Source organism: Microchirus variegatus (genome assembly GCF_963457635.1).
Source record: "Microchirus variegatus genome assembly, chromosome: 1".
Classification (NCBI taxonomy): domain Eukaryota; kingdom Metazoa; phylum Chordata; class Actinopteri; order Pleuronectiformes; family Soleidae; genus Microchirus; species Microchirus variegatus.
This window is the reverse complement of record NC_139802.1, coordinates 529,754-556,299: the sequence shown is the minus strand read 5'-3', so window position 1 is coordinate 556,299 and position 26,546 is coordinate 529,754. Positions and strand designations below refer to the sequence as shown.

The following is a 26,546-nucleotide window of genomic DNA, read 5'->3' as shown; positions in this document are numbered from 1 at the left end:
TGAAATTCATGGATTATTTATTTTGTTTTCAAAGCAACAAGCTTCATTTATCAGAAATGATTCTTTATGGTTCTTTGAGTCTTATTGTAGACGCAGGTTTCACTCAGGAACTATGATATTTCTGGCAAAACTTTGCTATTAATCATAGGTTACATTGAACTTCCACTTTATTTAATTTAACTTAATCGTGAGTGTAACTTAAAGGCGCCATATGTAAGAATGTGGCCAAAAACAGTTACTACACTCAAATTCAAAATACGGAGGTTTGCTCCGCCATTGTAGCTCAGACATAACTGGCAACCCGTGGTTGTTCGGCAGCTGAGACTCTACTGACTACAATGATTGGTAGACGGCGGTAGGTGGCGCCACATGCCAAAACATGATTTCAAAACATAAACATGATTTGCAGTCTGCAAAATATATTTTTTAATGCAAATATTTAGTCTGTACTGTTGTTGTTGGTGAGTTCAGTTTGTTATATGAACATTATTCCTGAGTCTCTGTGACATATTAGGAGGATTTTATCATTTATTACATAATGCACCTTTAAATGGATGGGAAATGTTTTTGTTCAAGTTCAACTTATTTAATATCTAAACTGACATTTTTAAAGGACCAGTGTGTAAGATTTAATGGCGTTTAGGCATGAAGTTGCAGATGGCAACCAAACACAACACCCTTTTGCTTTTGTACAGGTAAACTATAGTGGCCTTCACATAAAAAGCCCTCCCTAGAGTCAGTGTTTGATTTGTCCATTATGTGCTATTGAACAAACATGGCAGACATTATAAAAACAGATCCCATCTGTGCAACTTATAAATAGAACAGAAGAATGGTTTTTCCCATCCGTTGCCAGAACTGAAGCACGGTCTCTTCCCAGTTTTTCAATAAGCCAGTCCCGACTATCATCGGTAAGCAGTCGGCCAAAGATGCAGAGATGTTCTGCAGATGGTGTCTGTGACCCTGAGTGTTTAGTGACAAATTATAGAATTTAGTGGAGGCTGTGCAAAATGCAGCAGTGCTCCACTTTTGTCCCCCTCTTGATGCTGAAATTTGAACGACTTTTCTATTTTAGGCCATGTTGAAGGTCCCCAAGACTAACTACTAAAGAAACGAATCACTCGCCTTCCCTGACCAAGTTTTGACCAGCAGTAAAGAGCTGACTTATATTTTAGCTGAAGCTCTAAGTCAGGGGTTCTCAAAGTGTTGATACCTGAGGCCAATTTAGGAACCCAACATTGGACTGAGGGCCGTCAAAGGAAAAACAAAAACAGAAAAAAATCCCATTTGTAATCATTTTAATGACCAGATTGCAGTTCTACAGTTTAGCGTTAATATATGTAGACGCAGGTTTCACTCAGAAACTATGATATTTCTGGCAAAACTTTGCTATTAATCATAGGTTACATTGAACTTCCACTTTATTTAATTTAACTTAATCGTGAGTGTAACTTAAAGGCGCCATATGTAAGAATGTGACCAAAAACGGTCACTACACTGAAATTCAAAATACGGAGGTCTGCTCCGCCATTGTAGCTCAGATGTAACTGGCAACCCGCAGTTACATACAATTATATAATGTAATTTAAGCGTTAATATAATAACGCTTTATAATTTACTGGGTAATTACCCAGTATTTTGGCCATTGTTCTTACCTTCTAATTACAGGTTAATACCAAGTAACACATTTCTGTTACCATATATTTACTGGGTAAATAGCTAGTAATTGGGGGCTGTAGCTACCTGCTTATTACCAGCTTATAACACAATAATACACTAAAATTCACCATATAGAAACCAGGTAAATACCCAGAATTTTTGTTTACACTTATTGGTCTGTATCCAGTAATGTCCAATAAACATTTAACAAGCTTAGTAGCTCCTGGATTAAAACTATCAACTGTAATTCATTGTGGGGCCAGAAATGTTTCTGCGGGCCGCCATTGGCCCCCGGGCCGCATTTTGAGAACCAATGCTCTAAGTGATACTCCATTGCTTATGAGTTTGGACAGCTAACGTACAGGAAACATCAGTCACACAGAACTATGATCATTCCCAGTACCTAAACAATGTGAGCGTGCCAGAAAGGCCATATTTTACCCACAGTTCTGTCAAACAGTGTAAACGATCCTGTGCTGTGAAAGCGCCTAATGATTCCTGTATCGTTAACGACTGCATTGTAAACAGGATTGACTTGCTTGTGTATTTTAATAACTGAAACACTTTGCATTCACTTTGAACGGAGCAGCTTCAAATGTTGCTGAACTGCTCTGTTGGTCGGATGCTTTACAAGCGTAAAGTACATCAAATCATCCAATCATGATTCATTATTAGCTCAAACAGAGTTGTCAGATTGTTCTTCAGTGTCTTGCCCACATTGACATGTAGATGCCAATGTGTCCCTGGGCAAGATACTAGCGGAGCTGGGAATCAAACCCTCAACCTTTCAGTTGAAAGACAACTTTAGCTCCAGCACTCGTCATTCAGAGTATCCTGCAGCATGGAGGGCTCTGGTGACTCTCTGTACAACTGAAGACCAGGATACTAAGACCTCAACATCTGCTCTAAAGGTGGTGAGTCAACCCTTAGAGAAGCTGCTTCATCAAAGATCTCCACAGTCCAGATCATGTCCTGTTTAAGGAACACCAGCTCCTGCCTTCAGGAAGGCGTTATAGGGAGCTCAGCTGTAGGAGGAACAGATACAAACATTCATTCATTACTTGATTACACTCCTGAACCAAAAGTAATCCTGTAGGAATGTGGTTGAGAAGGTTTTTAGGGACTTATATTTAAAGGTGCCATATGTAAGAATGTGGCCAAAAACGGTTACTACATTCAAATTCAAAATACAGAGGTCTTTTAGGTTTCTTTGTTTGACGTAACTGGCAACCCGTGGTTGCTCGGCAGCTGAGACTCTACTGACTGCAATGATTGGTAGACGGCGGTAGGTGGCGCCACATGCTAAAACATGATTTCAAAACATAAACATGATTTGCAGTCTATTTTTTTTAATGCAAATATTTTGTCTGTACTGTTGTTGTTGGTGAGTTCAGTTTGTTATATGAACATTATTCCTGAGTCTCTGTGACATATTAGGAGGATTTTATGATTTATTACATAATGCACCTTTAATATTCATATTTAAAAGTGCACAGCTGAATTTTTGGGTCTCATGTCTCTCTACTGTCTACGCCAGGATGGTGAATGCAAGATAATTTTCCGCGTAAACAGACAATAATAATATATAAAATCATATTTTATCTTATCCACCTTTGACCCTTCATCATGCCCTGAAGGCAGATTTGATTTGTATAACTTACCACTTAGCGTTCTGATCACAGTCTCATCCCTCTGTCCTTCAGTCTCTGGAGCACAGGCTGCACAGCGCCAACCACTCTTTACAAGCTACGCCCAACAGCACCATCCACAGTCTGGTCCATCAGGTTCACCCTCCGCTGGTGGATCTGTGGAACACGGGGCAGATGGAGGCCTATCAGGCCGAGGCCGGAGGCTACATGGGCGTCGCGGCGGTGGTGGAGCCGGGTCTCTCTGTAATGTCTGGAGATGACATGGTGGGAACAGAACACTCCCCCCTGCTGGAGCAGCAGGAGGATGAGGACGAGGTCAAGGTGAGGTGACATCGAGTTTGATTCCGTCAATTTTCATCCTCTGTGATTAATTCTTTATCTGTAAAGTGCAGCGATTGCACCATATGAGACCACACTGATGGTTTTATTCAATTAACCACACATGACACAGCGTTTGCCTTCATCATACATTTGCCATTTTTCTCTTTCTAATCCTCTAGACGTGGATTTGCTTGAGGTGATAAGATCTGCTGTTGAAGTATTAAGTCCATTAGCTCTTCCTCCTCCTCGAATGTGAGGGTTTGCAGCTTGTCTTTCATCTAATTTGTACATTTTATAATAATGTTTTAATGCAAAGATGGAGAACCCTAATGCAGGTTCCAAAAAATTAACAAAAAGATCACAAAAAGGCAGAAAACAATCCAAAGGAGGGAAGGCAACAAGTAAAATCTAAAATACCTTGAACTGTAGAGAGCTGGAACGCAAGGAACCCACAGCAACAAACTGGACTGAAATGGGAAGCAGGGAAGACAGCACAGGAAGTCAAGTTAATAACGTACACACAAGGAGAAACTACAAAATAAAACAGGAAACAAGGAAAACAGAATTAAAAACAAAAAAGGTACAAAAAATACATAAATAAACTTCAAAAACAAAATGTATATTCCAAAATGACCTTGGTTTAACCTTGAAACATTTCCGTTGGGTATTTGCCTTCATGGGAGCTGCTTATTAGTTGCATTGTGGTAATGTTTTTGTTTTTTACCTCTGTCACTGCAATTTGACCATTCTGTCCTTTTACTCTTTCATTTTTATGTAAATTTGACACAAACTTACTGAACCAATGACTCGAGGTAATCTCTCCACCTCTAAAGCTCTGCGCTAATGTCAGGTCTTCTTATAGAACATGATGTCAACTTTGTAAATGATGCTCTTATTTAGAGGAAAAATAGCTGCACATATAGCTCTGCACATACAAGTGGACAAAAAGTGTGATTGACAGCTAGTATCGTCCAATAGGAGCCTGTGAATGTCTGGTTTCAAAATGTGACATGGTGTCAGTCATAACATAAACCCTGAAGCATTTGGAAGACGACATCCATTTACACTGTATATGTTTATGACGATACAGTTTTTACATTTGCTTTGACAAAGATTTAGCCCTTGAATGCAAAACCTTTACATCTGCTGAGCTGAGGCTTCTGGACACACCAGCAAGAAATAAAGCAAACCAAATGACCTTGACATATGAAATCTTGCATCAAGGTCGTCAGCCATTACAAAACTAGAAACGGTCCCTGAAGCAAAGAGGAGACAAACACAAAGTGCCGGATTTGAAAAATGACACAGTTATAGTAAGTTTAAAGTGTAAAGTGTGAAGAAAACAAATCAGGGTATAAACTTGTGCAGTTGGTGCTCATGCTAACAATGTTTGAGTCAAGTTAAAATAGCTGCTTACTCATCAGCACAGACCTTTCATATATTTAGCTGCAAAGCCTTGGTTAAGCTAAGATGATTGAACCTGCTGTGTGTGTTTGGCTTTGTCTGTCTGTCCTGAGCAGGAGGAGGAGATGACACTGTGCATGGAGCTGGAGTCGGCCACGTTGACTCCACCCACGCAACAAGGGGACGCCTCTGGAGGCAGTAGTCCAGGGCAACCACCGGCCGAGCCAATCACAGAGCGGAAGGCTTCCGATGTCACCTCAGGCCTCATTCAGACACTAGAGGAGAAGGAGGAGGATGAAGAGGAGGGGCCTGTCGCTTCCATGGCAACCAACTGAGTTCCTGGCTGTTTAAGAGACTCCTTATTACAAACTGATCAGGGAGTCAGCGCGGGAACGAGCGTAATAACATCAATATATATCTATTAATCTGTACCTTTTCAGGTATCACAAACATGACTTTTTTTGGTTTGCGAGACGAATTCTTCTTCTTCGAAAAAAACAGATTCGGGAAACGGACTCTTGACGAGACGCGAGCTGACGCAACAAAGGACACCTGTTTCTTTGTAAGCCTTACATCCCAAAGGTAAAGGAAGAGAAGAGCGAGGGTGGGAAAGTGAAGAGGAGGAGGAGGAGGAGGAGGAGGAGGAGGAGGAGGAGGAGGAGGAGCACCGACCGACAGAGACAGTTTCCTTCAAGGAAATGAAACCACGCTGAGGTGAAGAGGAGGAGACTTGGAAACATGCATGCTTTTTATGAAGACAAGCAACTTGACCCTGTCACCATAATGATAATCAAAATCTAACATAATAAAACTTATTAATTATAATAATAATAATAATAATAATAATAATAAGGATCATTTTGTAATAAAGCAAAGAAAAGAACACAAGAAAAACCAATGTATAAGTGTATGATAAGATATTATAGTTTTCCTATGGGGAACTACTTTGTTTACAGCTGTTACTCCACATACAGTATTAGATCGTGTTCAACCAAATTCATTTCCCTGAAATATCAAACACACACACACACACACACACAGTGTCGGGTTTTTTTTTCACCCCAAACTCACGTATAATTAAATTAGATTTAATTATAGATTTCAGCATTTCAGTGAAATGCAGTTTAAACCCTCTGAAAACAAAGACGTTGTTGTTGTGGTGACGCCTGAGGCACAAACACATGCAGGGACGAGCCTGTAGCGCTGACTGCACCAAACACTGCACAGGAAAGGATTGTACTGTAAGATAGTGTGCTTCCTACTCTGTCTCGTCGTATGCATGTTTCCTCAGAATACTATGGGGTACCTGTACTATACAGCACTGTATAGACTTTGCACTGAACCGTAGTATCGGGGGGGGCCACAGTGGACCCTGCAGTGGACTTGAGTGTTGGATATAAAACAAAAACAAAGGACAGAGCTGCATAAGCGAATCTCTTTTTGCACTGATGCAATCCAACAGATCAGAGGTCGCCTTTGGACTGTCGATGTTACCCAGTTCCCTCTCTCTCTCTGAAAGCTTTCAGCACCGACCGACAACCAAAACCGAGCCACTTAACAACACAAAACCCTCAGCTGCTTGTGTTTTTGTTTTGTTTTCCACAGACGTACATGACGGTGACGATAAGCACTGGTTTTGAATGTACTGAAGGACAGGACTGAGGCAGTACGTCAGAGTTGTTTTTGACTAAAAACGCTCTCTTGATAAGCAACAATAAACAAGGGAGTCCTTCACAGGGCTGTTTCTAGCTGTTTGGGGGCCCTATGCGAGATACTATTTGGGGGCCCCCATTTTTTCTCGAGGTAGAGATTCCTAACTTTTCCTGATTACCCCACAAAAATATGAGTCTGAATTTGCAGTTTGGGGGGCCCCCTGGTGGCTGCGGTGCCCTATGCAGCTGCGTAGTCTGCATATAGCAAGAAACGGCTCTGGTCCTTCAGATATATATCGTGGATTGAAACGGATTCACAGCTGGCTCACCTGCACGCACACGCACACGCACACGCACATTGTCACTGGTCACTTTCGCGTCAACTTGTTTAGAATTACGCTAATCTTGACCACACACCTAATCGTAGAGCTACAAAATTAATTGGAAAGGAAATCTCAATAAGTGTAATATACAGTAATATATCAGTCAAACGATAGCGAACCCTGACTTTAACCTCAGTAAAGCTGTCCCCCAGTGAACTAACTCACAACAGAGACGTACATGTACACAAATATCTAAATTGTAACCAGCAATAGACAGACACGACACCGGTTCACCAACCAGACCAGTGTCAGCTCTGTCGCATAGATGTAAATAGTCTAGTAAAGTATGGAAGAGTTTCCTCGAGCTGTCAGTCACAGCTGCTTTATATTTGTTTTTGTTTTTTTTCTTCCACATAGAAATACAACTTAGGAACGTCTGCGTTGCAAAATGGAGCGATCACTCAAACTATCAAAGAGTTTCACCTGGTGAATCCATCAGCGGGGAAACAGCAGTCGGCCTGAGATCATGTGGGGAAAACACAGCCGCTCAATCTGCCAATCAGGGATTAGAACAGAAGGCTTGGGCTGAACACTAAAGCCGAATAGATCGGTGTCTTCCTGCTCGTCGTGATTACTGTGAAGCAGCTGCCTGGAGCGTGAGAGTGATTATAACGATGTTTGAGGAAGCGTGGTGTCATCTATGTTTTTTTGTTTGTTTTGTTTTTCTCTCTTTTTGCTCGAGGAAGAATGGCTGTTTTCTAGTTAAGGAGGGGAGAGTTCAACAGAGAACAGAGAACAAAGTGGACTTTCTGTGCGTCTCACTGACAAAACATCACAACGATACACGACCACTGTTTTCATCACGTCCCTGTTTATCGGGAGCAGCTTCTCCCCTCACTTTGATGATTGTGTGAAAAAAAAAAAAATATATATATATATATACGGTTTATTGACTTGAATGAATTTATTTTACGATTGCTTCTTTATGCAATGATGGGGACAATGTTTATTTTTCTACTAACTTGTTGAAATCCCCTCAAGTATAAGTTAGAATAGGTGTCATGGCTGTAAAGCAGTCTTGTGTTGATGTAGTTTTGAGCACTTTACATACAAACAACAACAAAAGGACAGATTGGCAGCTCTAAACGATAACTGGTTTGGACCAATACAACTCCGAGGGCTCAAAACTGCAAACAGGATGTCTTTACGATGGCACATATTCGTTTATTTATTGAACAATTACTTGGTGGAGGAATAAAGTGACAGCTTGTACAGTCTATAGTTTCATGTAGGTACTAACCCTCTGGGAGCAGTATCTTTTTCACTATGAGTCTCAGTTTGGAAGGCTATTGCTTATTTATTATTTGACGTGTAAAGCTGATCTGGACTCAGTTATTGGTTCTCAAAGAAAATGTGCGTCGACTCAATTAAACCAGAAAAGACACTGCTTCAGTTTGGGCTCATTTTTTATTTTATCAAAATCTCAATGAATGAATAAACTAATAACAAGAAGCCAAATATCTTTGTGTGGATGTTAAAGGTTTGCTGACCACGTCCCTGATAAGTGACTGATTTTGCAGTTGAGTTCCTCTTTTTTGTATAATTCTACTGCCATCTTCTTCCAAGGGTTACAGTAACTTGTCTGCAGGCATGACGCTCACAAATCTGCTTCTGATCCTCTCCCCCTTTCTCCTCGTCTCTCTCTTTCTATCTCTTTGTATGTGTTCTGTATATTTGTGTGTGTGTGTGTGTGTGTGTCTCTATGTCTGTCAGTCAGTGTACAGTAAGTCGTCTACTGTCTTATTCCTGAAGAATCACTGCCTAAGAAAAAAAAAGAAACATAACTGTAATAACGCTAATGACGGTTTTCACATCAGCAGGGGGATCTGAGTTAGTCAGACGTGGGACAAAAAAAATAATGAACTGCTGTATAAACTGCTGTATAAAATTGGATGGCTTGTGTAAAACTGTATGAAATTGGGTATATTTGTTTGAGATGAGGCACGAGTGGCTGGTGACACCAGTGCACTCTGTGAAACACTCACACCTATGCATGCTTGTTGGACGGCTGTCACAGAACGGTTCTTCCATATGGTTCCCTCTCTCACATCTGTCAACAACTCTGTTCCTTCCTGTCTCTCTTCCTTTCCTTTCCTTCCCCCTCTCCATCTTTCTCCTGCACGAAAGAACCTCCAGCCCGACCCTCACCTTCTATATCTGTCTCCTCTTCTTTTCCTCCAGTGGAGAAAGAGCAAATAAACAAATCAACAAACAGCATTCCTGTTGTTGCAAATGACTGGATATGTTTTCACACAGTGACTACAATTACATTCTCAGAGTGTTTGGTAGAAACTGTTTCTCTGACCAGGAAAAACAATTCAAGTCGCCAAGGAAGTGGCAGCAGTGTAATCCGGCCTGACTGAGGGTGAATTCCAATTCCTTGCTTAAAGGGACACTGTGTAGTATTTATGGGTTTAAATGACCCAAAATCCACTTTTTTATACATATTATGTGCTCCTGCATTGTCTAGTCGCTTTATAATAGTTTTTGTTTCACTTTCGTAGTGTTTCAAAAAGTCATGTAAAATAACATGGTCACGGGCCGCGGTTGCATAGCCACTGTTAGCAGAGAGACGCCATGTTTCTACAGGAGCCTGTAAGGACAAACGCGAGAGAACAAATCAAGCGCCGAGACGAGGCTGAGAGCTGATCATTTTGCGTTTAGAACGGAGGAACACACATATTTTACAGCGGATAAAGGAACACCAGTACCTGACTGTACGCCCGCACCACGGAGAAAGACGAGCAGTTCGTTGTTGTACATTTCAGCCTCTCCTCTAGATGTCACTATAAACTACTTACTTCACCTTTAACCCTCAATCTTAACCCTCAATCTCAAAAATGTGTGCTCCCTCTAGTGCAAGTTCTGTCCTGATTCTCAGAAAAATTAAGTTGAGGGTCAAGTTTAAGGGCTGTATCGCCCTCAATATTGAGACTTTCCGAGACCACCCTTGGGAGCAAGGGCTACCCAGAATGCATTGCGTGTTTTCACATAACAAAGATGGCGTCGAAAGCAGCGAAACGAGTGCGATACAAAATGTTTAGGCCCATATTATGGATTACTGACGTCATTGTTGCGTAACATTTATTTTTATTTGACCATCTTTTGTCAATAGTGATGGTTTGCTATGGTTTACTTTTCAATAAGTCGTGGTGTGTGGTAACTGTCAGCTGAATATTTGTATGAGTATCATCTTATAACTAACTGACAACCTAATAACTTGACTGACAAACGGATCAGAATAAATAATCCTGACGTAAATGTGTTCTTCTTCTTCTTCTTTTTTGGAGTTGACAGACTGGACGCAGCCTTCGCGTTATTCTGCCCCCTACAGTCTGAAGACGTATCTGCATTTAAGGGGTGTCCCATTTCTAAGTGACAAAATAATTGGTTTTGAGGGCCAGTTAAGATTAAGGGTTAAGATAGAAATTGGAATTGGCCCTAACTCTTCCAAAGACATTCCTCTCTGGTTCTGATCAGTGACTCTTTTACACCAGAAGAATGTTAATAACAGCTTGTTTGTTCGTCTGAAACATGCTGTTGACACGACTTAACATCATAAAAATGTCCATAGTTTGATATTTTCTTTTCAGCCCTGAATGCCGTTACTAACATGCTGATATCAGTCATGTCAACAGCACAAATATCTCGTGGAAGATTTGATCGGTGAGAGAATGTTTCTGCGTAGACTGACCAGTATGTGAAATATTCTGAGGAAGAGATTAAAGCTGATCAGACGCCGTGTCAGGGTTCTTTCCTAAGGCGAGGACGTCCTGCAAAGTTTAACAAAACAAACAGAAACATTGATTAGATAATAATCGATTAGTTATTTGATTTCAAAATGAAAACTTACTTTTTATTTGCTGTATCTGAAGCCTTTTGGAAAAAGAGGGAAAAAAAGAAGCATATGTTGAATTATAATTTCAATAGATTACCGACCGTGGCAGCGAGGCCACTGACCTCCACCTCGTTGACCCCTGTGTTTCAGACACACAGTTATTTTAATCACTGCAACGATTGCGCGAACAACAGTAGAAAATACAGCATTTACTTCACAAATTCATTTTTCAAGGATGGGAATTTGCATGTAATTGATTCTCCACTGCTGCGATTCCTCTTCTGGCTGCTATTGTTGTCGAGCAACTGAACCAAATTCAATACACCCTAGCATTTTGTGAAGTCATTTTGAATCAACATCTTTAAAGAATCTTTCATTTCACTTAAATAAAGACCTAAAGAAAGAGTCAGTGTTTTTCAATACAGCAGACACACATTAGTGTCACTGCCTGTTTGTAGAGGAGAACTGGACCATGATGTACGTGTTGTTTTGATGTGAACATGGTGTAGAGGCCAAGCTTAAGGAAAACATTCTGTCTATGTGCTGTATTTGGATTATTTTCAGAGGTTTGAAATGCTGTCAGACAACTGTTTTCTCAACATATTCCCACATGCACACGTGTGACAGACAAGTAAACCACTGACCTGACTGAATAGACCTTTTTTTTCTTTATAATGCAGAACTGTCTCCAAACAGGAAGAACGTTCACCACTGTTTACTCTAATTAACCCACTGACTTTTTTTTAAATATGAATAATAAAAATAAGCTATAGTGGACAGGTTTAATATTTATTATTTTTAAAAATTACTTGAGTATTTACTGTACAGCAAAATGTAAAATGATCTTCAATCAGTAAACTTTAAATGCATGATTGTTTTTAACCTTGCAGTCAAATTCATTAAAGCTCACATAGAGTGGTCCTGTTGCACATATATGTTAGTTATGGAGGTCTACTTACATACATTAACTTGTTTTTATGCTCAAAAACCTCCTAGTTGCTGTAAACGAGCCGATAGAAATTCTCTTTTCTGACGCTGTTTCCCAGCTGCGATATTTGAGACTCAACTCTCTCACCCAGAAGACAGAGTCTTGTGATTGGCCAATACCCGGAAGTGACATAATCAGCACACCCGCTCTCAGAAGCACAGCTCCCCCCTCTGGAACGGTGGATGCACTGCTCCTCATTATCAAAACATTGTTTTAACAGTGTTTAAAAATAGCTTCTTCACGACTCCCCGCCTCAGTCCCTTTGACGACCTTTGACCCAGAGTCAGACCCAGAGTCAGAAGACACTGTCGCTCGTGAAACACCTCCACAACGGACGTTGTTATTCTTCTGTGGTTCAATGTACGCAACCGGATGTGCCCGGACTAGTGCCCGGAGCAGGAGGATCTGCTGTTCAGGAGAACCACTGTTTACGTAACCGGACCAGGTTTTTTCAGAGATCTCTCTGAGCCTGAGATTACAATAAAACACAGTGTTCTCAGCAGTGACTGAACTGTTTGTTTAGAACCTTCAGGGCTTCTTAAACAAGGTAATGACGCAGATACACACTAAAAAACAGCGTTAATTGGAACTTCCGGTCTAGGTCCACTTTAAGTCTTCATCAATGTATTAGTTCATTATCATACAATTCATTGCTGTCAGTTAATGAAACGATCAGACATCAGCACATATGACGCAAAGTTACATTCAACATTTCCAAGATATGGATGGACAGCGTTAACATGACTGATATTTAGGACTGGATACGTTCATCCATCAGCAGTTCAAAAGACACAGGAAGACGCCTGAGAGTGAAAAAGTGAGATTATTGTAAGAGTAGAAAAACATCCTGTACTACAAGTGTCAGGAGTGTCTTTGTGCACCTGCTGAGAGCTGAGAGTTCTGCGAGGGCTGCAGGTCGACACGACTCCTCTACCCACGACAGCAGCTCTGTCTCAGAGTCTTTTCTTCTATATGGGCTCATCCGACTCCTCGCTTTCTCCTGCCTCGTGCAAGGAAGACAGCATGAGGACAGGATCGGTGGGAGACACGGGGGAGGCAGGAGGTGAATCTGAGGTAGGGGAGGTGATAGAAGGGGACGGTGGCTCCTGAGGAGGCTCACCGTCTCCCCCCGCGGCTGAGGAGCTGCCGCCATTGCTCTCCTCGTTACCGGGTGAGGATGGAGCAGTGTCACAACCTACGGCTCCTTTAGAAGACGATGCTTTCCCTCCAATGTCCTCTTCAGACTCCTTCCTCCCCTCCCCCCACATGTCTTTGTCCCTAGTGGGGGAGGAAGGGGTGGACGAGGGAGGCTGGTGCTTCTTGGTTTTCCTGCTGGCGTCTCTGAAGCTGGCGAAAGGCGGACGAAGTCTCACCCCGCTACGAGTGGAGCCCTCTATGGCCTTCTGTAGCTGTTTGGGGAAGAGGAAGAGGAGGAGGTCGAGGTTAAGATAAGATGACATAACCACTTTATTCTTAGACAAAGGTCAAACATTTTCTTGCATCATTTTGCCAAAGCAGCTTCTTTTGCAATGTCACACAAAGCGAGAGATAACAAAGACATGAATACAATTAATCTCGTCATGTAATAGTTTAGTTGGATGGACTTAATGCACTAAATCAGGGTTATTCCACTAACATTTCCAGAGGGCCAGCTTTTCAGAAGGCTGTCAACCCCTGTACTACTATTTTGTGTTGAATGTACAGTAAACTGATACAAATAGATACAAAATGTTATAAATTATTTAGCACTTATTTATTGAAATAGCTGCTAGTTTTGTGCTAAAAGGTTAAGTAACAAAACCACCAACATTCAGGTACAATACAATTTGCGTATAGTGCAAAAAGATTACAGTTACAGTAAAACCAACATTTGGGTATAACAGTCACTATTGGAGGTAACAATATAAACAACATTAAGGTGCAATGGCCACAATAGGCTATTTTTGCAGAAATATAAGTAACAGTACCAATAATATTCAGGTACAACTGCTACAGTTGGCTCATAGTGCAAAATATTCTGGTACATACATAGACTGCCTACAATTACAGCTGTACTAGTATTTGCCAAAAAGGGACGCAAAGTGTCACAAAGTTTCAAACGTTTCAAATCAGTCAATATTGATGATTATCGCAATAAAATGACACAGAGTTATCGATTGAGTTTTGCCCCTGAGTGACAGTTGGAGAAACCATTTCAAAACATAAACATGATTTGCAGACTGCAAATCATGTTTATGTTTTGAAATCATGTTTTGGCATGTGGCGCCACCTATGGCCGTCTACCAATCATTGCAGTCGGAAGAGTCTCAGTCTCAGCAGCAGAGCAACCACGGGTTGCCAGTTACGTCAGAAAACCAAACCTAAAAGACCTCTGTATTTTGAATTTGAATGTAGTAACTGTTTTTGGCCACATTCTTACATATGGCACCTTTAACTGGTGGTTTTACACTTATTAATAGACAGAAAACTACAAACACTAATACATTTCACACATATGAGGCAAAATATTCAGCAATGATGTGTTGGATTAGATCTCACAGTTCATAAACACATTGATATACATCATATTGTTATTTTATAATTATTATTTGGATTATACCTGGTTGATTTTTTTGTCATTGTGAATATTATTAAGGATATAATGAGACTAATTCCTCAGTTTTAGTCCTGCGTGAGGCACAGTGAGACATTGATGTGATAGTGTGGGATCAGTCAAGTGAACATCGTGGCAGTTTGAGTGGTGAGGGAGTGCTGAATGGAATAATGACATGAATCAGAGCATAAAGCATTAATGCACTCTGTGACACAAGAGCAGAGCGAAGGCGTGCGATCATCACAGCTCTGTGTCAGGGCTGCATTACAGGGTCACACCGGGGGGGGGGGGGGGGGGGGGGGGGGGGGGGGCCCAAAACACGCAGATGATTAAAAAAACAGAGAGAGCGAGAGAGAGAGAGACATTACCTCCTTCAGAGCCACGACACCCACCAGCTTTCCAATACTGGTGACATAGGCGTGACTGAGACCCAGCAGCGAGAACAGAGTGTGTGTCTGGGTAAATGACAGAGACAGTGACATGATCCACTCAGTGTGAAATGCATTACACAGTGACAGTGTAATGATTGCACGGCTACACGGCTCCTCGTAAACATTTCACTGCAGGAAGAAGAGGTGATGCATATATATATATATATATATGTATATGACTCTGTGACACCATCAAATTCAACATTCAGGATTCAAAGCCTCACGGTCGTATGAACATAGAACGAGCTGCAGTGAGCCGTGCCGTCTTCATTGATCATCATCCGTATGAAATAAGTACAAACAAAAAGTCAATATTAAAGGTGCATTATGTAATAAATGTAAAGCAGCTGGCCATAAAATCCTATGTAATAATGTGGTCAAAAACAGTTACTACATTCAAATTCAAAACACCGAGGTCTTTTAGGTTTAGTTTTCTGACGTAACTGGCAACCTGTGGTTGCTCTGCAGCTGAGACTCTACTGACTGCAATGATTGGTAGACGGCGGTAGGTGGCGCCACATGCCAAAACATGATTTCAAAACATAAACATGATTTGCAGTCTGCAAAATATATTTTTTTAATGCAAATATTTTGTCTGTACTGTTGTTGTTGGTGAGTTCAGTTTGTTATATGAACATTATTCCTGAGTCTCTGTGACATATTAGGAGGATTTTATCATTTATTACATAATGCACCTTTAACAAATGTTGCAGTAGTAGATAAGAAGCTCCCATGAACCCATGAGCTAAAAAGGATGATTTGCTTTGTATGAAAGAAAGTGGTTTACAAACTTCCATTTCCAGTTGAATAAGGCTGTCTAATGAGAATATAAAGTGGTGATAATATACTTAAAATATTGTATGTTATTGGGTGATTATCTCCAATCTTTTGTATGTTGTGTCCCAACATCTTTTCATTGAGAGTGAGCATCCGTGACTCAGACTGGTTCTCAGAGCAGTCAGTGCTGACTTTGTCAGTGCATCAGTCAGTAATCAGTAAAAAAAAAACACTTAAACAACCACCTAAGAATACTAATAATACAGTTATATTAAGTTATCTACCAAGAATGTGCCTTTGCATCTAAAGCATTTCTTGTGCCATGAAAATATGCAGCAAAAATTAAGCCTGCCTTTTTTGCCAGATCGTCCAAATTTGGTTAGTCACCAAAAGCTCACAAACTAATATGTAATGTCCAAAAATATAGCAATGTGTGTACATTTTCTTGGCATAAGTTCAACAGGTCATGCAGTGATCACCTTGTGCAGAGATGTTCTTTCCACCAGCTGAAACGGGGAGGGATCTATACGTATCTGCTCCATATCGATTGGTTTGTCCAGCTCTGCCTCTTCCCAGGCTTTGATCTGCACCGGCCAATCACAGCAAAGTGAAACAGACTCGGAGTGTACAGGGTTTCTCGTTATTGATTTGGATGGTTTGATTGTGTGGATGCTGGATCAATAGTGTACAGTACCTCCTCTGGTGACATGGTGTCAGTCAGTGCAGGGGGCGTGGTGTCCTGAGGAAAGACAGGGGGAAGACTGATGGTTGACACATGGTTGGACAGGTTAAACAGTTATACTGATGTTGATGATAACACGCCCCCTGGTGGTTTTATCATTCTGCAGGACACGTCAGCTCCTCCTTGTTTGTCATGCATGTCATGATTCTCTCTTTGCGAGGTTGGCTCGTGCTGCCATGTTGGACTGATGCCCCTGTCTGAGCTGTCACTGCTCCACAGACTGATCACTGATGTGCTGCTCCTCCTTCAGGCATTAGTGCAGTGTTTCCCAACCCTGGTCCTCAGGGAACACTTTGCCCTGCCATGTTTTACATGTTTCCCTTATTCAAAAACACCTGATTCAGATGAAACATTAAATTTTTTGAAGAAAATGGACAAAAGTTGAAATATAAAACATTTTTGGGGGGAAAAACCCACACATTTTTTTCAAAAATGTAAAGTTTCAACTTTTGTCCATTTTTAAAATAATCTTATATTTCGACTTTTGTCATTAAAAAAACATATTTAAAAAAATGCAATGTTTAAACTTATGTCTAACTTGATTTTTTGTTGTTGTTTTTTTTCAAAAATGTAATGTTTGATTTGAATCGGGTGTTTTTGGAGCAGGGCAACATCTAAAACATGGCAGGGCAGAGTTCCCCGAGGACCAGGGTTGGGAAACACTGCATTAGGGGTCAATGTGATGAGCACGCGTGCAGAGGCGTAGCTTGTGAACAGGCAGGGCAGGCAACTGCTTGGGGCCCCGAGCCGATAGGGGGCCCCCGACACTCGGAGCCTGAGAGCTGTTTTTACTGAAATGTGCAGTGAGCAGCCGCCTCCCCGTCCCCCTTAAACAACAATGACATGTCAGTAGTAAACCTCCCTAAAGGGGCCCCACCTCACTTTAACCTGTGTGAAGTTATCGTTCTGCAAGTTGGAAAATGAAGAGGATTATTTACAGTGTAATGCATATCTTTATTACTCAGTTTATATATGTTTTTTACAGTTATTTACAGTATTTTATTGTTCTATATATTTATATTGTTTTATAATGTGGGTTCTTTACAGTGTAATGTATTTTTTTACTAAGTTTATTTAGTTTTTTTAAAGCTATTTACAGTATTTTATTGTTCTTTACATTTATATTTTCACATACTTTTTAATTAAAAGGTTTTTCCATGTTATTTCATTCATTTCGAGAAAAAAAAAATATTTTGAACTCATACATTGTTCGTTGGTGTCAGATTATTTATAACATAATGGTGATGAACACTGGTTGGAAGGAAGGGCCCCCTGGGAATTTTAGCTTAGGGCCCCTACAGACTCTAGAATGGCCTCTGCATGCGTGGTTGATCTTCGCAGCTTACCTGAGTTTCAGTTTGTCCCGATGAAGACGTTGAGGAGAAGAGCCTCTGTAGAGCTCTCCTGACAGACGGCAGCTTGCTCTCGTCTGATGACATGAAATTGTAACGCAGGTTAGAGGAGAGAGAAAGTGACATTTGATGGGTTAACTTGTCTGTATGTAGCATGGAAGTGGCTTTGTCACCTGAGCCTGCGTGGTTGGTGGAGGTCTCTTGAGGTTTCGGGGACGGGATCGGCCCGTTGCATTCTTCCTGAACTGTCGTGGTCTGAGGACACAGTTGAGAGAATAATAAAAAAAAAAAGTCTCCACTCAAAACATACATCTGTAAAGCGTGAAATGATGGTTTGTTTTTGAACACCTTCTCTGCACTCTCCTCTCCGCCCTCCTCATCGACAAAGGTGAAGGACTCCCAGCTCACTTTGCAGCCCTGGCCCGGTGAACTCTGACCTCTTTCAAAGATCCGCCTCTCTGGTGACAGCCACCAGTCAAAGACGGCCAGAAGTTCTGATCTCTCTATGGAGCCCAGAAGAATCATGGATTCTGCAGAGTAACGTTTATTGGCAGAAATTGAATATGCAAACCCATAATTACTGAATGTTTGCAGAAGCATATAATCACTTTTAAATAAAATGGTGTGGTTTTTATTTCAGCCTTTTTATTGGCAACAGCCTTGCTAGAGGTCACCATCTTGCAGCGCTATATTTCTGCAGGAGCCAGAGCACGCATTTCACATTTTTAAGTGGAAGCTTACCATGCAAACAATGAAGAACCACATCTATTCTAGTATGCAAAGCAGAGTTCACTGACAGGCTCAGGAAAAGGACGGGGTAAGTTGAGGAGTCCTTCGTTATTAGAATCTGCAGTCTTTCCATCACATGTCACGAAATAGTGATATGTGACGGAAAGACTGCAGATTCAAACACTAGGGATTTAAAAGAGTCGTTAAACATGTAGGGAAGTTATTTATTTGGCTGTTTTTGGTTATCCTGATATCTTTGTGCTAAATATGACACAGAAACCCAGAAGGAATTTCTAGGCCATGACTAGTTCTAGGCCACAAACAATGATTTTCTGAGGATTTTCTTCAAAATTGCTGTCAGCAAGGTCACCGTTTAACTTCCTATCCATTCCTGCCATTTGCATTCATGTCCACTATTGAATAAGTTTGGTGAGGGCGCAGTTAATTCTGGCTGACTGGATTGGATTAAGAGTTGTGGAATACTCGAAGGATTATTCCTAAATTTCCTGTCAGAGCCCAGAGACTGACAGACATCTCTATGGTACTGTTACTATCACAGGTAGCAGAATATAGAGCTGCTTAACCTCTTCTTCCCTGACCCTCTTTTTGGAGTCCCTGCTCGAAAATGACATGTCCAAACTAAATAGAGTAAATCTCTGCAGTTACAAGCTCTATGTGGATTATCTTGGTATCAAACTACAGATAACACTTGTGAGATTCCACCAGAGGTGTAAGTTTCACTGTAGATGTCACTGTGTCAGAGTAAATGTACATGGAACACAGCCTAACTGAAAGATTTTTTTCTCTCGCTTAAAAAATTTGCATTTTAAAGCAAATATCACCTTTAAAATATGCAGCAGGAGCTTAAAAACACATGGAGGTCATGTAACAACATGTGGACAAAGTCTGATGCTGTTAAAATGAAGCAGAGTGAAATTACAGAGGTTTTAGTAAAGAGATGTCTAGGCGTTCTCACTTTTGGCAAAGTTTGGCACCATCTGTGCCATTTGAGATTTCTTAGGTACCAAATTATTAAAAACCCATTTAATTTTATTTACATGTCACGATTGTCTAAAAAGAACTTGTTTTGAACTTGTCTTGGTTTTTTGATGCTTTTGTCGCTGCGTCTGACGCAGAGAGGTTAACACAGAATTTAGTATTTTCACTGACAGAAATTGTAACTTTATAGATGTAGTAACATATTAAGTGGACAAACGAGAGTGGCATCGATCGCCTAATTTAACTGTCTGCAAGAAAGCAAACAACATTATGAGATCGTATACATATCCACTTAGCATCTGTAAAACAGCCATTTGGATGGTGTGAGTGGTTCTACCTCTGGAGTCGACCAACGGGATGGTCTTCAGGGCTGTGCTCTCGAGCAGATGGTTTAATTGTCGATAAGTGGAGTGAGAAGACAAGAACTTCACCTTGCGCACCATGATGTCTTCCACAAAGATGTTATACTTGCTGAGGAGACAGAGATATAATACAATAACTAGCAGAAACCTGGAAAATGTCCATCCATCCATTATCTACCGCTTTATCCTCCACCAGAGGGTCGCGGGGGGTGCTGTGTCTATCTGAGCTGACATTGGGCGATAGGCGGGGTCACACCCAGGTCAATTAGAGTCACTAATTCACCTAATCCCCATATTGCATGTTTTTGGACTGTGGGAGGAAGCCGGAGAACCCGGAGAAAACCCACGCACACACGGGGAGAACATGCAAACTCCTTGCAGAAAGGCCCTTGTTCTGAAGTTGTTCCATCCGGGACCCAAACCCAGGAACCCGGGTCTTCTTGCTGCAAAGGCAAGAGTGCTAACCACACAAATGTCAACACACAAAATCCCTGCGGACTTTACCTGATGTGTCCAAGTGCCAGCTCAGGCAGGTAGGGCAGCTTCTTCACCTGGATGATAGAGTCATAGAGAGATGGCTGCAGACCCTGGGCCACCATGTTTGCTAGGATGACAGCCACCATCATGGGTAAGATGTGGGAGATTTGACCCGTCAGCTCGAAGCAGATTACTGCTGTAGAGACTGTATGTGTGACAGCTCCTGTCATTGCAGCCGCTCCTGTCAGAGAGCAGAGGGAAGGACAGAGAAGATGTAGGACATTGTGATTACACGGTATTGGGGCTGCATCTAATGATTGTTTTCATAACTGATCAATCAATCAATCAATCAATCAGATTTTTGGTCCATGAAATGTCAGGAAATATTAATTGCTGTTTCCCAAAACCCCAAATGATGTTCTCAAATGTCTTGTTTTGGCCAAAAAAAAAAACACAGCTTTTCTTTGCAAAATAGTTGCTGATTAAATTGTTAAAGTGAACCTAGGGTATTGGCCAATCACAAGACAGTTGGGAAGGCTCTACGCTGGCTGGCCAATCACAAGACACAAGTTGAGTCTCAAATCTCGCGGCTGGGAAACACCGTCAGAAAAGAGGATTTCTATCGGCTCGTTTACAGCAACTAGGAGAAGTAGACCTCCATAACTTACATATATGTTAGCTTTAATTGATTAATAATCAATAAGTTATTGCAGCCTTATACAGTGTTGTTAGTGATTCTTCTTTGGGAAATCATCAGATTTGTTCCAGAGTGAAATAACAGACATTGCAAAGAGATTGTTAACAGCGTTGAGAGTTAAGCAGCAAAATATCCACTGGATTCTGTCCCAGAAGTACCAGAGGCAGTAAAAAATGTTAATGATGTAAAATCTGTTAATTTCTGTGGTGAAACAGAGAACCACACACCGACACAGACAGTGTATTCAATGATTTTTGAAGGTTAAATTGGTGGTAATTCAAATGTGTTTGGGTTAGACTCCAAGGTCAAAAACTACATATTGACTAAAGACGCTGCCAGGTCAAGAACAAAGAGCTTAATTGCCTCTCAGGTGTACAGATGACTTTATCAACATGGATGAGACATTTAAATGTCAGCGTAGACAGAGGACCAGAATACTAAAATCCAGATGACATATATAAATGTTTAAAGAATTAATTCTCCTCTGTATTGCATAACTTTTAAATACTAACAGTTATTTACTCACAGGGGCAGAATAATAACCTCATTACGTACTTTAAGTACTTAGGGCTGTGCTCTGGGAACACGAGCAGTAAGGATAGCAGACTGACCAATGACAGCGTAACCTCCCGGCAGGATGCGGTAGACTATCCCATCAAACAGGATTCCGTTTGGGAATAGCGTGGCCATGATCTCTCCTACGAGGCGACCGAAAGCAGCTCCTTGGGGAGAGAGATAAGACTTGCTGTTGAAGACAAATTGAACCCGAAGCTCAGGAGAAGATACTACACCCACATTACAAAATCCTCTTACCTAATATGAACACTGGCATAAAGGCACCTGAGGGAATGGGCATCGTGGTGGAAACTGCTGACATCCAGAACTGCAACACAAAAACAGGATCAAGGTAGGATCGAGACAAGCCCCCGGAAGTTTTTCATGCTATCATGTACACAGCATACGTACGTGTAATACCTGCTGCGCACAGCACGACCAGGTGGGAACGCTTACCTTCATGATGAAGAAAAGGATGAGGATGACAAATACGCTGACATGAGGATGCAGCCACGCTGAGGAAAGACCCAGGCCAAGTGGAGAAGGAGATCCTGAGATCTTGGTCCAAGTGAAGTTGTCAAACAGGGAGTTGATGCACTCTCTGGGCATCAGCTGCCATGACAACAAAAAAACACACAATTACACTCCAACAAAGCTGCATCATTCCTTCTTGTTTGGGCCAAAACATTCCATGACAATCCATAACTGTTTAAAGGTGCATTATGTAATAAATCATAAAATCCTCCTAATATGTCACAGAGACTCAGGAATAATGTTCATATAACAAACTGAACTCACCAACAACAACAGTACAGACAAAATATTTGCATTAAAAAATATATTTTGCAGACTGCAAATCATGTTCATGTTTTGAAATCATGTTTTGGCATGTGGCGCCACCTACCGCCGTCTACCAATCATTGCAGTCAGTAGAGTCTCAGCTGCCGAGCAACCACGGGTTGCCAGTTACATCAGAAAACGAAACCTAAAAGACCTCGGTATTTTGAATTTGAATGTAGTAACTGTTTTTGGCCACATTCTTACATATGGCACCTTTAACTGATGCTGCTGTCGCTATAGAGCCGTCAACCCTCCAAATCCACCAGTCTACTTGCTAATGTGTCCCTGGGAAAGACACTTTACCCCATGTTGCTCCTGATATGGCTGTGCCAGCAGCGTGTGAATGGGTATGAAAGATGTGTGATGGAATAAGCAACTGCACATAGATAAGCTGCACAAATGTGTGAGTGGTAGGTGTGAATGAGTGGCTGGTAAAACTGTCGTGTAAAGCAGCTTTGAGTGGTCATCAAGTCTAGAAAAGTGCTACATAAATACAGACCATTTAGACATATGCTAGTACAAATATATTCCAGATAATATGAGAGTGTGGATGCACTATTAAAAGTGTAAATGTTTGACTCAAAGTGCTTTACACTAGAGGTTTCACCCATTCACATAAACACATTACCTGGAGTACACAGGGGAAGCCCTGAGTTAGACGGAGAATACAACAACACAGACGACACCTTTATCAGACGTCACACGCCTCAGAGCAACAATAGACTCGTCACGTCATGGCATGTTTCCATATATTCAGTCGTGTAAAATCAGTGGAGTTCCTCTTAAAGTCGCACATAAAATTCAAATTGTCATGGCCTTTCGCGCACAAACATGACAACACACAACAGACTCCAGTGACCTCCTTTTACAGCACATACTCTACCGTTCAAAAGTTTAGGGTCACCTATACAATTTTTTTTGTGTTTTCCATTAAAACTCACTCTTGTACTCATCAAAAGAGTTGCAAAAATAAATATAGTAAAGACATTATCAAGATGAGAAATAATGATTTTTAGTTTTAATTCAAACTTTGCTTTCGTCAAAGAAGCAAAACTGTTTTCAGCTGTGCTAACATCATTGCACAAGGGTTTTCAAGGGTTTTCTAATCATCCATTAGCAAACACAATGTACCATTAGAACCAGAGGCGATTCTAGAGTCTGTAGGGGCCCTGAGCAAAAATTCCCAGGGGGCCCTTCCTTCCAACCAGTGTTCATCACCATTATGTTATTTCCAAAATGCATGAAATAACATGTAAAAAGCTTGTAATTAAAAAGTATGTAAAAATATAAATATATAGAACAATAAAATACTGTAAATAGCTTTTAAAAAACTATATACACTTAGTAAAAAAAATACATTACACTGTAAAGAACCCACATTATAAAACAATATAAATATGTAGAACAATAAAATACTGTAAATAACTGTAAAAAAACATATATAAACTGAGTAATAAAGATATGCATTACACTGTAAATAATCCTCTTCATTTTCCAACTTGCAGAACGATAACTTCACACAGGTTAAAGTGAGGTGGGGCCCCTTTAGGGAGGTTTACTACTGACATGTCATTGTTGTTTAAGGGGGACGGGGAGGCGGCTGGTCGGGGGCCCCCTATCGACTTGGGGCCCAAAGCAGTTGCCTGCCCTGCCTGTTCACAAGCTTCAAAATGGGCCTCTATACACCTACGTACATATTCCATTAAGAACCAGACGTTTGCAGCTAGAATGTATAGAATGTATTTCTGATTCATTTAATGTTAGATTAATTTAAAAAAAAAAAGATTTTCCTTCAAAAATACTGACATTTCTAAGTGACCCCAAACTTTTGAACAGCAGTGTACATATAAATGAACACACACACTAATAAGACTGATAGTGTCTCACCTCTCCAGCCATGAACTGTCCAAATCCAGGAGGAAACGTCAGGGTGGCGATGATCAGCGTCACAGCACCAGGATAAATCAGTCGACTGGGAGCACAAACACACACATACACATATTTTATTTATTTATATGTTCACATGTTTAAAGTTGCCCTGATACTTTTCCTGTCTTTTTTTTTACTTCCCACACCTAAAATGTTAAAAATGTTAATGGTTGACTATTATTATACGAGCACTTATTCTAATACACCTCCAACGTGACTAAGAAAGGGATGCACTCATCAGTAATGAAGGCCTGAATGTGAGTGTGCAGCAGCAGTGATTGTACGGGTTCTCCCCGGTGTCTAATGGTGAAGAGTAATGTTCCCTGACTGTCGACTCTCAGAGGATAAGTGAATCTACCCATTGAGTGAATAAGTGGCTGAAAGGTTGTTAAGGCTTTGCTGCTGCTGCTGCTGCTGCTGCTGCTGCTGCTGCTGCTGCTGCTGCTGCTGCTGTGAAACTGATGAGTTCAGAGAGTGGAGCTGAGCTACATTAAGAAAAACTGCATTTGAATGAATCTGCACAGTGTTTTCGTCAGACAAACGCTGAACTTAACCCACTTCACAGTGAATGTGCTTGTATTTGTTACAACTTAAAATACTTTCCTGGCAAAAGCACTGACCTTGTCAGGACCTCGTTTTACCTTTGACGTTTAAGTCTAAGATCTGGTTGTGGGTAGATTAAGGTTAAGGTTAAAGGTGCATTATGTAATAAATGATAAAATCCTCCTAATATGTCACAGAGACTCAGGAATAATGTTCATATAACAAACTGAACTCACCAACAACAACAGTACAGACAAAATATTTGCATTAAAAAAAATATTTTGCAGACTGCAAATCATGTTTATGTTTTGAAATCATGTTTTGGCATGTGGCGCCACCTACCGCCGTCTACCAATCATTGCAGTCAGTAGAGTCTCAGCTGCAGAGCAACCACGGGTTGCCAGTTACGTCAAAAAACGAAACCTAAAAGACCTCGTTATTTTGAATTTGAATGTAGTAACTGTTTTTGGCCACATTCTTACATATGGCACCTTCTGTCAATCCTTACATTGTGGGGACCGAAATCTGTTTACACAGTCACATTATGGGGACTTTCTTGTGAGGACCAAAATCAAGTCCCCATCACATAAATTGGTATATTTTAAGGTGAAGATATGTTTTAAAGTTAGGCTGAGGTTAGGGTTAGGTTAAGGTTAGAGTTGGTCTTCAGGAAATGAATGTAAGTCTATGCCATGTCCTCTGAAGTCATGGAAATCAGTGTGTGTGTGTGTGTGTGTGTGTGTGTGTGTGTGTGTGCGTATTCTTGTACTTGCAGCATACTGAGGACCAGTGAGGGTTTTTAACCAACAAAGTGAGGTCATTTTTACAGAGTGTGGACATTTTGTCCGGTCATCACTTTGTTTTCATTCAAATCACTTCCTTAGATTGTAACATATGCTTTACTCTGTTTTTAACACAGGTCCTCAATTTGGTACAAAAAGCCGTTTTCCAGCCCTGGTGTTTCATAAATGTTTTGCTCTGGGGCTCCACCTGCAGACATTTTATGGTACTGCACCCAGTAGTTCTTTGTAGATATCATTCATGAAGTAGATATTTGTAATTGTGTTGATCTATAAAGTGGAAATGCTGGTCCTCACTTATTTGTGTGTGTGTGTGTGGGGGGGGGGGTCTCACTGTTTGGTCAGGAAGCGTGTTAGAGCTGTCGGTCTCCTCATGAAGAGAACCACCTGCCTGTTCAGGTAGACGAAGAACGCCCCCAAGAAGCCACATGAGATCCTAACACAGGAGGCGACAGCAGATTCAATCACATGTGCATGTGGATCAAAATAAATGAATACATTTGAATGTCTACACACACACACACACACTCATCCCCACACAAATCCTCACCCTATTATTGCAAACGCAGGCAGCTCCTGCAGGTCAAAGGGAAAGTCCATCCTGAAGTTAGTTTTGAAGAGAGCTGTGATTGTGACTGAGAGACAAAAAAAAGGGAACTAACTGTATGAAACAATCTATTACAGCACAAATAAAAATGTGATTTCTACACGTGTCTTCATTTTGTTTATTTACATCTGTTATGATTAAAAATAGGGTAGGGTTTTAAACCTGCATTGCCTTATTTCTGGCCACTTGGGAGCAGCAAAACAAGCTGTGAACTCATTT

The 26,546-nt window shown here is 41.0% G+C and overlaps 2 protein-coding genes across 4 annotated transcripts in view; one reads left to right on the top strand and one right to left on the bottom strand.

The window, feature by feature from the left end:
* The window catches only part of fam131bb (family with sequence similarity 131 member Bb), a gene marked incomplete at both ends in the record, with an annotated part of 32,426 nt that extends 27,058 nt beyond the window's left edge, over positions 1–5,368 (top strand). The window contains 2 exons of the mRNA XM_083894025.1: positions 3,363–3,629; positions 5,150–5,368. Coding sequence (XP_083750151.1) covers positions 3,363–3,629; positions 5,150–5,368 — 486 coding nt within the window. The remainder of the gene's footprint in view (positions 1–3,362; positions 3,630–5,149) is intronic.
* Positions 5,369–12,397: 7,029 nt separating this feature from the next.
* Positions 12,398–26,546, bottom strand: part of clcn1b (chloride channel, voltage-sensitive 1b) — a 40,828-nt gene continuing 26,679 nt past the window's right edge. For 2 of the 3 annotated variants that reach the window (XM_083888719.1, XM_083888721.1), the window contains 15 exons: positions 26,271–26,355; positions 26,055–26,156; positions 24,336–24,420; positions 22,065–22,220; positions 21,867–21,936; positions 21,665–21,775; positions 20,384–20,597; positions 19,855–19,988; positions 18,138–18,319; positions 17,963–18,044; positions 17,784–17,866; positions 16,390–16,434; positions 16,175–16,279; positions 14,856–14,942; positions 12,398–13,303 (listed from right to left, as the gene is read on the bottom strand). In XM_083888719.1, the coding sequence (XP_083744845.1) occupies positions 12,863–13,303; positions 14,856–14,942; positions 16,175–16,279; positions 16,390–16,434; positions 17,784–17,866; positions 17,963–18,044; positions 18,138–18,319; positions 19,855–19,988; positions 20,384–20,597; positions 21,665–21,775; positions 21,867–21,936; positions 22,065–22,220; positions 24,336–24,420; positions 26,055–26,156; positions 26,271–26,355 (1,982 nt within the window). In that variant the 3' untranslated portion in view covers positions 12,398–12,862. The remainder of the gene's footprint in view (positions 13,304–14,855; positions 14,943–16,174; positions 16,280–16,389; positions 16,435–17,783; positions 17,867–17,962; positions 18,045–18,137; positions 18,320–19,854; positions 19,989–20,383; positions 20,598–21,664; positions 21,776–21,866; positions 21,937–22,064; positions 22,221–24,335; positions 24,421–26,054; positions 26,157–26,270; positions 26,356–26,546) is intronic. The other variant, XM_083888720.1, reaches the window with a different exon arrangement.